The sequence below is a fragment of the Zootoca vivipara genome, chromosome 1 (genome assembly GCF_965207765.1).
Source record: "Zootoca vivipara chromosome 1, rZooViv2.hap1.1, whole genome shotgun sequence".
Taxonomy (NCBI): domain Eukaryota; kingdom Metazoa; phylum Chordata; class Lepidosauria; order Squamata; family Lacertidae; genus Zootoca; species Zootoca vivipara.
The window spans coordinates 15,311,246-15,325,519 of NC_142582.1; the positions used below are offsets into that span (position 1 = coordinate 15,311,246).

At 44.3% G+C, this 14,274-nt stretch overlaps 1 protein-coding gene across 1 annotated transcript in view; it reads left to right on the top strand.

The window, feature by feature from the left end:
• Positions 1–14,274, top strand: part of LOC118095191 (signal transducer and activator of transcription 1-alpha/beta) — a gene marked incomplete at its 5' end in the record, with an annotated part of 35,506 nt that overhangs the window by 15,711 nt on the left and 5,521 nt on the right. Inside the window, 9 exon segments of the mRNA XM_088676120.1 lie at positions 372–410; positions 1,358–1,441; positions 2,040–2,138; positions 3,905–4,040; positions 5,579–5,628; positions 7,176–7,270; positions 10,715–10,854; positions 11,882–12,067; positions 13,227–13,299. Coding sequence (XP_088532246.1) covers positions 372–410; positions 1,358–1,441; positions 2,040–2,138; positions 3,905–4,040; positions 5,579–5,628; positions 7,176–7,270; positions 10,715–10,854; positions 11,882–12,067; positions 13,227–13,299 — 902 coding nt within the window.

Sequence of the window (14,274 nt, forward strand, 5' to 3'; positions counted from 1 at the left end):
CCGTTGGCCGCACTGGCCAGGGCTGATGGGAGTTGGAATGCAAAACACCTAGAGGCCACTAGGTTGGTGAAGTTTGTGTTAGGGCAGGCATGTCAAACCTGCGGCCCTCCAGATGTTTTGGACTACAATTCCCATCTTCCCCAACCACTGGTCCTGCTAGCTAGGGATCATGGGAGTTGTAGGCCAAAACATCTGGAGGGCCGCAGGTTTGACATGCCTGTGTTAGGGTGTTGCTCATCCCTGGGTAGTCAAAATCTGCACCATGGTTTGGCACCTGACACGTTGGTCTTTGAAATGAGTCTTTGATTGGTTAATATACTGAAAAAGGAACATAAATGTCACTCACTTTGAGGCATTCCTTCATTCTGCAGCAATTAAAGGAGCAAAAGAATCCCGGAAGAACCAACGAGGTAAGAGGAATCAACGCCTAGGCCGTTCATTTTGCTTACTTGGTTTTCTTTTAATTTGATAGAGGATTTTTAACAAGCAATGGTAATAGACTACACAAAGGGATGCGGGTGGCGCTGTGGTCTAAACCACTGAGCCTCTTGGGCTTGTCGATTGGAAGGTCGACAGTTCGAATCCCCGCGACAGAGTGAGCTCCCGTCGCTCTGTCCCTGCTCCTGCCAACCTAGCAGTTTGAAAGCACACCAGTGCAAGTAGATAAATAGCTACCGCTGCGGCTGGTTTCCATCCGCTCTGGTTTCCATCACAGTGTCCCGTTGCGCCAGAAGCGGTTTAGTCATATTGGCCACATGACCCGGAAAGCTCTCTGTGGACAAACGTCGGCTCCCTCGGCCTGAAAAGTGAGATGAATGCCACACCCCACGGTCACCTTGGACTAGACTTAACTGTCCTGGGGTCCTTACCTTTTTTACCTATTTTGCCGCACACCATAACCCCCCCCCCATAGATTTGAAGTTGCTCTTGCTTTAACCTTAGCCAGTAAATGTTAAACCTGATAATGGTTAGAGTTATAATATAATTATATAACTGAAAAAAGTACCAAGGTCTCCCTTGTTAAGCTTTCATATAGAAGAACAGGATTTTTTAGCCCAGCAAACCAGATATTTTATTTTCCCCACCCCACTGGGCCAGCTTTTGACAGGTGGGTGGGGCCACCTTCCTGTTAGGCACCGGATGCAGGTGATTGACAAGTGGTTGTCCCACCTATAGGGGGGGGAGAGAGATATTGTCCAATGAGGATTGCACAGGAAGTTCAGTCCTATGTTCTGAAGGGTTTGGAGAATCTAACTAGTTCCCTTCATCCCCACCGAACATGATCGGGGGAGTTGTGTAGTGCAACAGATTCCTGTAATTGTTATTTTTTTAAAATCTGCCTTTTTCCTATATAAAGGGGCCTCTCATTGTAACAGAAGAACTCCATTCTCTCTCTTTTGAGACAACGCTGGAACAGTGGGGCCTCATAATTGATCTAGAGGTAAGTGTGTTGACTAGGACATAAAGGCTACGTATGTAGCAAGAGTGGAGTGAATTTAGGGAAAAGTCTTGTCCCAATCTGCCCACGAGCCAAACTTGTGAACACAGCCTTGCACTTCCTTGTTTGTTAGATTGGCCTAGCCATGTCTCGTTTGCCAAACGGGGAGCAGTTTTCTTCTGCGATAAAAGCAATTATATGAAGTTTGGCTCGCTCTGCAGTTCGTTTTGTTTTTTAAATTAACCAGAGAGCTTTGAGCGTAGAAAAGCGAATCGTCCAACCTCGGCTATACAGGCAACGTCCAATTCAGTTGCGCCTGAGCATGTGCGCATGGCGCCAAACCAGGAAGTAGTCCCACGACGTCACAGAGAGGTCATGAAAAGCGACATGCACATGGTCCACCAATGTGCTTGGGGGTCTGGAATGCAAGGATTGCCTGTCATATCTTTCTGGGTCAGAATATCCTGCCATGTTTTGCTAATTGTAATGACGTGATGCTGCTGCCTAAAAGAATTTGGTACTGTGTCTCCCCTTAATTTCTGTGCCTTTGACCGTCTTGGAAGCGTTCGGTCAATTTTTCCCTGTCCCCTTCGCTTCCCAGACCACCTCCCTTCCTATTGTTGTGATCTCCAATGTCAGCCAGCTGCCGAGCGGATGGGCTTCCATCTTGTGGTACAACATGCTGACAAATGAGCCCAAGGTGAGTCTCCTGGCATCCTTTTTTAAGTGGAGGAGTTGGGTGGGTGAGTGGAGATTGAAACAGATGAAAGAATACTCTTCATTAAAGCAAGCTCCATTATTTTGTTCATCGATTTACAGTCGTGCCTTGGTTTTCGAACAGCTTAGTTCTCGAATGTTTCGGCTCACAAACGCCGCAAACCTGGAAGTGATTGTCCCAGTTTGCAAACTGTTTTTGGAAGCCGAATGTCCGACGTGGCCTCCGATTGGCTGCAGGAAGCTCTTGCAGCCAATCAGAAGCTGCACTTTGGTTTTTGAACGCTTTGGAAGCCAAATGGACTCCATTTCGGATGGTACGACACTATTAAATTTATATCCTGCTCTTCTCCAAGAAGCCTAGGGTAGCAAATACATCAATAAGTAAAGAGTCTCCTTTTTAAAAAATAAGTTAAAAACTTCTAAAAGAAAGCAATTTCTCTCTTTCACAGCTAAAGAGCATTGTAACTTACCAAAGTAAATAATAATACAGGGCATAAAAGGAAAATGATTGTGACAGAGGAGGGGAGGAGGAAGCAAGCTCCAGTTTTGAAGGCTCTGTTTATGAAGTCTGATAATCTGGCATTGGTCATATCTATGCACAGACCCATTCACCATAAGTTCAACATAAGACCCCTTGAACATGGACATAAGTTATTTCAGTGAGTTTATCTTGAGTATGGCCAATGTTGGATATCATTTCTTCGAACAGCCATTTGGAATTAAAACTGTTTAGCTAGAAAGAGGAGCTAAAAGAGGCTGGCTTTTGAGCTTGTAGTTTTGCAATATTAAATAGCTCCTGTAAAACGGTATCTTTTAACAAAGTAATTGGAAAGCTCCACTCAATGATGAGGTTTTCTTCAGTTACGTACACTGCAGACCAGATTGGACACTTGATTTTTATTTTTTGGAATTGCTTTTATGACCATTGCATAAACATTAGCCTTGCTCGAACTCTTTGTGCATGGCATTTTGGGGAGATTGAACAAAAGCAGCATTTTTCTCTTGGTTTAAATTAGCCTTGTGAGAGCCAGTATGGTGCAGTACTTAGTATTTCAAAATAAAGGGGTGGGTCTAGACACAGGTTAAAAACGCTATAAATAAGCCAGAAATTAAATCGTTACTACGAAAGAAAGAAAAAAGCCTATGTAAAAATCCATATAAACTATTTTGCTCTCTGGCACCATCTGGCGTTGGATATTTATAACACACTCAAAACACATTAATGTGACTAAATATAGCTGAGTCCTGGGACCAAGGAGACTGGTTCAAATCTCCACTGTACCAATGGCTGACCATTCATCATGTCTCAAGTTTCTCCTACCAAGCAAGGTTATGAGAATAAAATGGAAGACATTTCTATGACACTTGGGCTCCTTTGGGAGAAAGGTGGGGTCATATTCCTGTAAATAAAAACAGAAGTAATAATAATTATTATTATTATTTATACCCCGCCCATCTGGCTGGGTTTCCCCAGCCACTCTGGGCGGCTTACAATAGAAAAATGAAACAATTAAACATTAAAAGCCTCCCTAAACAGGGCTGCCTTCAGATGTCTTCTAAAAATCTGCTAGCTGTTTTTCTCTTCGACATCTGGTGGGAGGGCGTTCCACAGGGCGGGCGCCACCACCGAGAAGGCCCTCTGCCTGGTTCCCTGCAACTTGGCTTCTCGCAATGAGGGAACCGTCAGAAGGCCCTCGGTACTCAGTAAACAGTGGCTCAGATTCTAAATCCTTTCCTCCTCCTCCCTAGAATTTGTCCTTCTTTCTGAACGCTCCATGTGCAAGATGGTCTCAGCTTTCCGAAGTGCTGAGTTGGCAGTTTTCTTCCGTCACGAAGAGGGGACTCAACGCAGAGCAATTGAGCATGATAGGAGAAAAGTTAATTCGTAAGTGACGTTTAAAAATGTTGCTTGCACTGTCAACCTCTTAAAAACAGCAACAACAATCTTTATTACGGTCCATAGACCCATCAATTCGTTACCAAGCGATACACAGCTGGGACACCCCGCCCTCAAACCACTCAGACATCTTACTCAAATTCGGAATAGGAAACATTAGTTCTTGTGACCACCGATAAAAACTTTGCCACTGCTAGTGTTCTGGCATTTGACCGGTCTTCCAATAGGAACCTGATATAGAAATCCTCTGATTTTCCTGGGAGCAAGGCTAGCAGGGGTGAAATCACTTCAGCCCTAGCTTGCTCAAACTTCCCACAGTGCAGCACAATGTGTTTTATAGAATCTACATCATGGGTGCACGAGCACAGTCTTTCCTGGTACTCCTCTCATCCTGCCCTCCAGCACTGCAGAGGGGAAAACATTCAGTCTTGCTTTTGTGAACAGCCTTCGATAGTTTGGGACTGTCAAGTTTTGAATATAGGCTGCTGGCTTAAAGACATGCCCATATTGTACTCCTACTGCCAATGGACTGCAGATCGCAAGTGATTGATGTCGTAGATCACTGTGTGAATTATCCCAAAGTCTTTGCTTTAAGGTCTTTAGGGCACCTTCATATCCCACCTTGTTTAATTACAGGTTATGTAATTTCTCTCGCTGGATACTTTAAATCCTTCTTTTATGGCACACTAGGCATAGCGGTTTCATTTCTTATTGGTTAGGAGAGAGAGAGAAAAACAAAGCAGGAGACACTGTTACCTGCAAATTATCTGCAAATTACAGTGGTACCTCTACTTACGAATTTAATGCATTCCAAACGCACATTCGTAAGTCGAAAAAAATTGTAAGTTGAATCCCATAGGAATGCATTGGGAGAAAAAATTCATAAGTAGAAGCAACCCTATCTAAAAATTCGTAAGTAGAAAAAATCCTATCTAAACCGCATCCAAGATGGCGGACGGAGCTCCATTCGTAAGTAGAAACATTCGTAAGTAGAGTTATTCGTAAGTAGAGGTACCACTGTAACTGTAAAGTATCGGTTCACCTGAGCTACCCCCCTGGGAAGCTGTCAAGTCTCCGCCTTTTTGCTCACCCATATATTGTCTCGTTGAAACACTTGCAGGAAACCCAGTTATGTAGCTCCTGTCCTAAAGAAATTGTGAGCTATTCACTCTTAAAATCTGTTTGAAATTGGAATTATTTCTGGGATTATTATTATTATTTTAAAAGCATCACATTTGTCAAAAGCGAGAAGAAAGCAAAATCTGCCGTCTTGATCAGACTATAATTGGGGAGGGTAGCATCCTGATTTCTCAGTTACTATGAAATTCCAAAGCCCTTAGCATGGCAGCGCAGGTGGGAATATGGCATGTTCCATCACCAGGTTTTTTTCTTTTCTGGGAGTCCTCCCTCACCCTTTGTCCTTGGGATTAAAATTCAGTCCTTTGTGTTCTTGGACGGTAAGATATATTAGCCTAACGTAATTACTATCTGAAGAGTAACACGGCGATAACTTTGTTTCCCTTTAGCGAATGGATGCACTGCGGACAGCACTATTAGTTGGGTGAGGTTCTGTAAGGTAGGATATTTCCTTTTTTCCTTTTTCTAAAGGGGCCAGAGTCCAACCACTGCTGGATCCATTGATAACCAGTAGGTTGCTAAGTCGGGAGATGAACCATAGCTTTCTAAGGGAGTTTAAGTGGCGTGATAAAGGCCTTTGTTCGTCATTTCAAATAAGTTTGTGTTTTTTTGAGCTGCTGCAGAAACCCGAAAAAATGTGCGTGGAGGCCATGGTGGAAAACAGCACCTGAACTGTCTTTTTTTAAAACTTTCTGGGGGGGGGGAGGGGGAGCTGTTGTTTGCTAAAACAACTGGGCTTGGGTCTTGTAATCTTGCATTTTCGCCAGTTGCCAGTAGAGGGTACTAAATAGAACAAGAACAGAAAACAAGTCCGTTGCCTCCCAAGAGATCAACGTACAGTACTGAGCATTACTGGTTGTAGTTTTACTGATGACGTGGGGGGGGGGATTGGGCCGAGGGCCGAGCACCCAAGAGAGGAGTTTTGTATTTTCGGAAAAACAGACTGTCTTGAGTGCACAATAGGGTGATGACTTTTTTACAACCTCATTTCCCTGTATCATAATTAGCTTTCATTAAAGATTAGATAAAATCTTACTTTCAAAGACATTTGATTTTAAAAAAACCTCACACACGAAATGATTTTAAAAAAATTATTTAGCAGTTTTTTGACCATTTTTGAAGTCACTGTAAGCAGATGTAAAATTGAACCCAAGCTTTAAGTCACATAAATACAACATTATATAGGGTCATCAAACACACAAGGAAGCTTTTTTTAGTTGCAGTAACAGTATAGACGCCGCTAGAGGACGATGTTTTGCTACCTCTCCTGTAGGTTCTTTTATTTCCTTGACATCTGATGGGAAGGTATTCCACAGGGTGGGTGTCCCTCTGCTTGGTTCCCTGTAACTTCATTTCTCGCACTGAGGGAACCGCCAGAAGGCCCTCGGAGCTGGACCTCCGTGTCCGGGCTGAACGATGCGGGTAGAGCAGGGGTCAGCAAACTTTTTCAGCAGGGGGCCAGTCCACTGTCCCTCAGACCTTGTTGGGGGGGGGGCGGACTATATTTTGAAAAAAAATGAACGAATTCCTATGCCCCACAAATAACCCAGAGATGCATTTTAAATAAAAGGACACATTCTACTCATGTAAAAATGTGCTGATTCCTGGACCATCCGCGGGCCAGATTGAGAAGACGATTGGGCCGCATCCGGCCCCTGGGCCTTAGTTTGGGGACCCTGGGGTAGATTACAGAGTAGTAGCTCAACTATTGGGCACACTAAGTTTCATACCCCTTGAATGCAATGTGTGAACATCCTTACGCACAATGGCACAGAGGTGGCCTTGAGACTTGAAAGACAGTTGGGATGCATGTGGGGACGTGAATGTATAGAACACAAGATCGGAAGACTCAAGAACAGCTGTGAGGAAGGAAATGAGAAAGAGAACACCATTGATATAAAGGATACTCTTAACCTACGAGCTCGGTTGTGGTTAGATGAAGTAGCAACTTCTAACACGCTCTTCTTTTGTTTCCTCCAATTTCAGGAAAACATAAATGACAAAAACGTTCCCTTCTGGTTGTGGATTGAAGGCATCCTTGACCTCATTAAGAAACATCTTCTCTTCCTCTGGAACGATGGGTAAGAATTTCAGAGGCTTCTAGAGGGCAGGGGGTGGGCTGGGAATCCTCAATAAAACCATGTCTGGAATACAGTGGTACCTCGGGTTGCGGACCCAATCCGTTCCAGGGTGCCGTTCGCACCCCAAAAAGTCCGCAACCCCAGCGGCGATAGAGCGCTCCTGCGCATGCGCGGCAGAGCGCAGAACGCTTTGCCCATGCGCGCATGGCAGAACCCGGAAGTAAACACTTCCAGGTCCGCCGTGGTCGCAACCTGGAAAAGCGCAACCCGCAGCGGATGTAACCCGAGGTATGACTGTAGTAATAATAATAATAATAAATAAATAAATAAATATACTATTTATACCCCACCCATCTGGCTGGGTTTCCCCAGCCACTCTGGGCGGCTTCCAACAATAGATTAAAAATACATTAAAACACCAGTTTAATAACATTCAAGTAGTTCCGGTTGGAATTAGGTATCTTACAGTGCATCTACTCCAATATAAGCATCATTGAATTCATGGGATTTTATTCCCAGGACCCTTCTCTCCCCCCTTGAAATCAGCAGTGCTTAAACAATGCTTAACTTTGCCCCCACCAAAAAGAGCGAGAACGTTTTGCATATGGCATAGCCTTGGGGGGGATGAGGAGAGGGAAACAATGAAGGAGATTTCAGTTTTAAGGTAAGAAGGTTTACGGCAAGGATGGGAATCTTGCCGCCATGCAGATGTTGTTGGAATTAAGCTCCTCCCTGCCAGAATGGCCGACTGTCAGAGATTTTTGGGAGCTGCAGTTCAGCAATGTCTGGAAGGCCAATTTCCCTGCTCCTGGTTTAGGGACTGTTGCCAGAACGGCAGCTCGAAGACCCATTACTGTCAAAACGCAGTTTAAATGGCTTATTAGATATCTGCTGGTAGGCTCCGAACAACAGCAGTCTAATTAATTGTGTAAACAGTAATTGCTCAGACTGTCAAACGATAGGCAGTGCTGAACGTGTACCCATTTCTCAAAACAGAACTTTAATTGCCCTGAAATTGCTTTTTTTTAATGGAGCAGTATAAAGTATATATGGGGAAGCAAGGGGGGGGGATAAATAGACCTCTAGAGAGCTATTGTAGCTTGTTATCCACAGCATAGCAAACAGGTTTTACTGAGAACATAAAAGCGTTTTTATGGATTGCCTTCGTTACGAAAAAGCAAGTAATGTAAAGAGACGGATAGCTGGGATCTGCTGGAATATTTGCAGCAGATCAAAAGGTTCTGCCTTGACCCCTCCCCTCCAAATTAAGGTGAAGGGAATAAGGAACAATTAGCAAGTCACATCCCTAATTTATAAGGTAAATTTTGATTTTGTGGTTACAGGTAGGTAGCCGTGTTGGTCTGGGTCGAAGTAAAATAAAAAAATTCCTTCAGTAGCACCTTAAAGACCAAGACAGAAAAACCAGTAGGAGAACACTTCAATCTCCCAGGACATTCTATACAAGATCTCAAAGTAGCTGTCTTACTACAAAAGAATTTCAGAAATAGACTGGAAAGAGAAGTTGCTGAATTACAACTTATCACCAAGCTCAAAACCATGGAGGGACCTGGTTTGAACAGAGATATCGGATTCTTATCTCATTATACATGATAAGCGATCTTCAGCCATCTCAACCCTTGCTTTTTCATGCAAAACCATTTGCAGTCGTTTTCGGTCATCAACAGCTATCAGTCAGTCAATCACCCACTTCCACCACCCTTCTGAGTGACCCCCCCTCCGCTCCCCATCCCCACCCCCTCCCCACCTCTTCTCTACATAAGTGCCTGGGGACTCCTATTTCACTGTACAGTGGTACCTCGGTTTATGAACACAATTGGTTCCAGAAGTCTGTTCATAAACTGGAGCGTTCATAAACTGAAGCAAACTTTCCCATTGAAAGTAATGGAAAGTGGATTAATCCGTTCCAGATGGTCGGCGGGGTACTTAAACTGAAGCGTTCATAAACTGAAGCGAACTTTCCCATTGAAAGTAATGGAAAGTGGATTAATCCGTTCCAGATGGGTCCGCGGAGTACTTAAACTGAAGTGTTCATAAACTGAAGCATGGGTGTAATTGGTTCCGGAAGTCTGTTCATAAACTGAAGCGTTCATAAACTGAAGCGAACTTTCCCATTGAAAGTAATGGAAAATGAATTAATCCATTCCAGATGGGTCCGCGGCGTTCATAAACCGAAAATTCATAAACCGAGGTGTTCATAAACCGAGGTTCCACTGTATCTGAAGAAGTGTGCATGCACCCGAAAGCTCATACCAAAATAAAAACTTAGTTGGTCTTTAAGGTGCTACTGAAGGAATTTTTTTATTTGATTTTGTGGTCAGTGAAGGTGCGTATTTTCTTAATAGTAAAACCTAACTTTCACTCCAATGATTCTCCTGCCATCATTCGGTCTCACTTCCGCTGAGACCTTCCTTTACCAGTAACCTATAACTGTGAGCTAGAGACATGGCACAACGCCAGTCTGATACAGTGGTACCTCGGTTTTCGAACATCTCAATTGACAAATGTTTCGGAAGTCGAATGCTGTAAACCCGGAAGTAAACACTTCCATTTTCAAGCGTGCCCTGGAAGTCGGAACGTCTTCCGCTGAGGTACCACTGTATTTTTCTCATCTTTCCCTGTAAATTTGCAGACTGCCCTTTGTGCCTTAGCATTTGAACCTTTCGGAAATTGAACCGGGGGGGGGGGGGGTAGGTAAAAAATAATAATGAAGGACCCCTGACAGTTAAGTCCAGCTGCAGACGACTGGGGTTGTGCGCTCATCTCATTTTACAGGCTGAGGGATCCGGCATTTGTCTGCAGACAGTTTATCCAGGTCATGTGGCCAGCATGACTAAGCCGCTTCTGGCGAAACCAGAGCAGCACACAGAAACGCCATTTACCTTCCCTCCGGAGCGGTACCTATTTATCTACTTGCACTTTGACGTGCTTTCGAACTGCTAGGTTGGCAGGAGCTGGGACCGAGCAATGGGAGCTCTCCCTGTCGCGGGGATTCGAACCGCCGACCTTCTGATCAGCAAGCCCAGAGGCCCAGTGGTTTAGACCACAGCGCCACCCGCGTCCCGTGGGGGATAGGACTTTACCCTAAATTAGTGCGCTCTGGATGTTGTTGGACTTTTGACATCCATCATCTGATTATTGGCCCACATGCGAGGAGAGCTGGGAGTCTCTAGACCAGGCACCCCCAAACTGCGACCCTCCAGATGTTTTGGCCTACAACTCACATGATCCCTAGCTAACAGGACCAGTGGTCAGGGATGATGGGACTTGTAGTCCAAAACATCTGGAGGGCCGAAATTTTAGGGATGCCTGCTCTAGACAATACCTTCAGGGCCCCAGGTTGGTGTTCTCTTGACTTACTACAAGGCCCAAGTCCTGTCACAAATGTTTTTGTACATCTGTGCTCTTCTCGTTTTGACATTTCAGAAGCATCATAGGCTTCATAAGCAAAGAACGAGAACGTTGCTTGCTGAAGAATAAACCCACCGGTACCTTCCTCCTGAGATTCAGTGAAAGTAGTCGAGAAGGAGCCATCACTTTTACCTGGGCAGAAGGACCACAAAATGGTAGGAAAGAACACTCGTTTTGTATTCAAGGGCTTTAAAAAAATTACTTTTTTAAAAAAATTGTTTTTTAAAATGCCACCCATTGCATTTTTTTTGTTGATAGCACACCCTCCCATCTTCATTGGAGCCTTACTCTCCAAGCACAGTTGTTTTTTTGAATAGGGCCTCCTGCACGATAATAATGGTTATCACTAAGCTATGGAAATTTTCTCTTGCACCCCAATTTCTCTTCCCCCCCCCCCCGAAATTGGAATGTGCCTCCCTTTTGAACAAGTCTCTTGCTTCCCGTTTTCCTCTTGGCATAATTGTGGGAAAGGGAGCCTAGGCGGGGATTTTGAGAGAAAAACGAGAGAATGGGGAAAAAACAATGGGCGGAGAAAACTGGTTTGTTTTTCTGACTGCTGTGAAATTGAAATTTATAAGAATATGCTTCCATTTTCAAACGTGTCCTGGAAGTCGGAACGTCTTCCGCTGAGGTACCACTGTATTTTTCTCATTTTTCCCTGTAAATTTGCAGACCGTCCTTTGCGGTCCATGGTCCATGGTCCATGGAGTCAGCCTAGACATGAACAGATTATATAGTTTATAAGAATAAGAAATTAGGTAAATTGTCGAGACATTAATTCTAGCACGTGGGGTGGGGGCACATAAATTGTATAATTTGGCATTTGAAAGATAGGCATTATTAATTATAATTTCGTATTGGCATAATGAGGCTTTTATTGGATTATTGTAATTGAAAAGTAATAAAAATTATTTTTAAAAAAAGCATGGAAGAAGAAGTTGGCAACTTCTTAAGAGCCATCTTCCTTTTAACTCTGATGCTAGGGGAAAGCTCCTCACCTGCTAAATTTCTCTTCCGTTAAAGGGTGGTACTGGGGAGGTGGATGAATGGCAAACCTAAAGTGAAGGATAAACAGTAGATAACAGCTCTCCGAGTCCTGTTAGCAGGCCAAGTGTATTGAAAGTTGAGTTTCTGATCCTGCTTTTAATTCTTGTCTCTCCCCACCCCCCGGCTATGCACCAGATAATTTATGTCACTCGGTGGAACCCTACACAAAGAAGGAACTCTCTGCTGTTAGCCTGCCTGATATTCTTCGCAGCTACAAGGTGATGGCGGCTGAGAATATTCCGGAAAACCCTCTGAAATTTCTTTATCCAGATATTCCCAAAGACAATGCCTTTGGAAAATACTACTCCAGGCCCAAAGAGCGTGAGTGCTTTTCCTTTGAAACGAAAACTTGTGTTGTGAAGCGTCAGTAGCTGAATTTGTAGCTGTGAAAGGCCGTGTTCTTTTTTTTTAAAAAATTCTCTCATAGCACACTAAATTAGGAGTGCCCACCCCCCATCTTTTTTTCCTGGACCCCAAACAAGGATGGCACTTGTGGGTGCAGCTGTAAGGAAAATGGGGAATAGCAGTGAGTAGGTGATTTGATATGTAATCTTGTCCATTGCTTTTTCCAGTGCTTTTTTTCTTTAAAAAAAAAGTGTTTAGGGATCCTCTCATTTTCCTACTCCTATTGAAATACTGCCCATCAATGAGGCCAAACTTGGATTCACAAAATGTTTAGGGGTTATGCGTCCCCCCGAGGAAAATAGCACTGGTTTCCCCCCCCGTTCTAGACCTGTCACTGCACCTTTTGACAATTCTGGGTACCTCTGCTACGATGTCATAGTCGCCGATACGGACAGAATTGTAACGGGGTTGGAGTTCCAACATCAGTGTTTTCAGTCAGCACAAGCGTTTCATCTTGCCGGGCAGAACAACCCCACCTCTTCCCCCACACCCACCTTGTGCTGTTTTGGAGGGTCTCTCTTAGCCCCACCCTAAGCCAATTGGGTGGGTGGGGGGAAGCCCCATCGTACAAGCGGAAGTCCTTGCTCGGGGCTTCCACTGGCAAGTCTCGTTCAATGAAACCTGACCGTTGTCTTTCCATTAAAGTGAAGTCCCAAGAAAAGTTGGGCGTGCTTTTGTAGTAGGGGTTGGAATACAGTGGTACCTCTACTTACGAATAACTCTACTTGCGAATGTTTCTACTTACGAATGGAGCTCAATCCGCCATCTTGGATGCGGTTTAGATAGGATTTTTTCTACTTACGAATTTTTAGATAGGGTTGCTTCGACTTACGAATGTTTTCTTCCAATGCATTCCTATGGGATTCGACTTACAAATTTTTCCGACTTACGAATGTGCGTTCGGAACGCATTAAATTCGTAAGCAGAGGTACCACTGTATCTGCATGGCCTTCCGGACGTTGCTAGACTCCCAACTCCCGCCAGCCCCTGACCATTGGCCATTTTTGGCTGGGTGAACCAGTTGCGTAGTTACTAAAGCTGGGTTTTGTGTGTGTTTTTTCTTTCATCCTTTTAGCCTGCGAACCCATGGATGTGGACGGCGGAGGAAAAGGATACATCAAAACTGAATTAATCTCTGTGTCTGAAGTGTGAGTTTGCCGAGAAGACAGCTGAATGTACTTTCAAAAAAACAAAACAAACCGTGATAGATGCTAAGAAGTGAAATTCCTTTGTTAATAGAGTAGAACACTCCCCAGCACCACCACCCCCCCACATATACACACACACCTTCCTTGCTGCTTTTGCAGTGTGGACCTTCAAAGTGACCTCTGGGGGGGACCAGCACAGCTGAACTATATAATCTGTTCATGTTTAGGCTGACTCCATGGACCACCCTGCCTTCCAAACACACCAGCGCTTTAGTGATGCACTGCGCACTCGGAGGTGGGGGGCGGCGGCATAAACCTCACGCACAAAGAAATGTCAAAATAAAATGTTAATTTTGGATATTGGTATAATGTGCTTCTTTGACGGTACTTAACTTGGGACGGACAACCAGATTTCCCCAGGGCTTTTTCTTTTCTTCTTTTTCTTTTTTGAAAAGGGGCAAAGGGTTACAGCTACTGTGATGTCAGCTGGCAAGGGGATGCAGCTGGGCGGGGGGGGGGGGGGGAGAGAGTCAAAAGGGAAGGGACTCGGAGCCCAGGCTTGAGCGCAGGGCTGCAGAGGTGGTTCTGCACAAAGGAGCAGCAGTGCTTTAGGCAGGCAACTGCCTAAGTGGGGATAGAAACCTGGTTTCTGTTTTCTCTTCCACCCACCCACCCCCCAAAAAACCCAGTCTGCCCCTTCAGTTAGTGTGTTTCAATGTTCTGATTTAAAACGTTCCCCTTGTGTGTGTGAGATAGATAGATATATACCGTATATTCCGGCATATAAGACGACTAGGTGTATAAGACAACCCCCAAATTTTGAGATTTTCCTGGGTTAAAAAGTAGTCTTATACACAGGAATATACAGTATATATAGTTCCCCATCCAAATTAGATTGTAAGCCTAGAAGGCAGGGACTCTTGTCTCGTCGTATGTGTTTTGATACAGTTCCCAGTTCTTAAATGCTAATAAAGT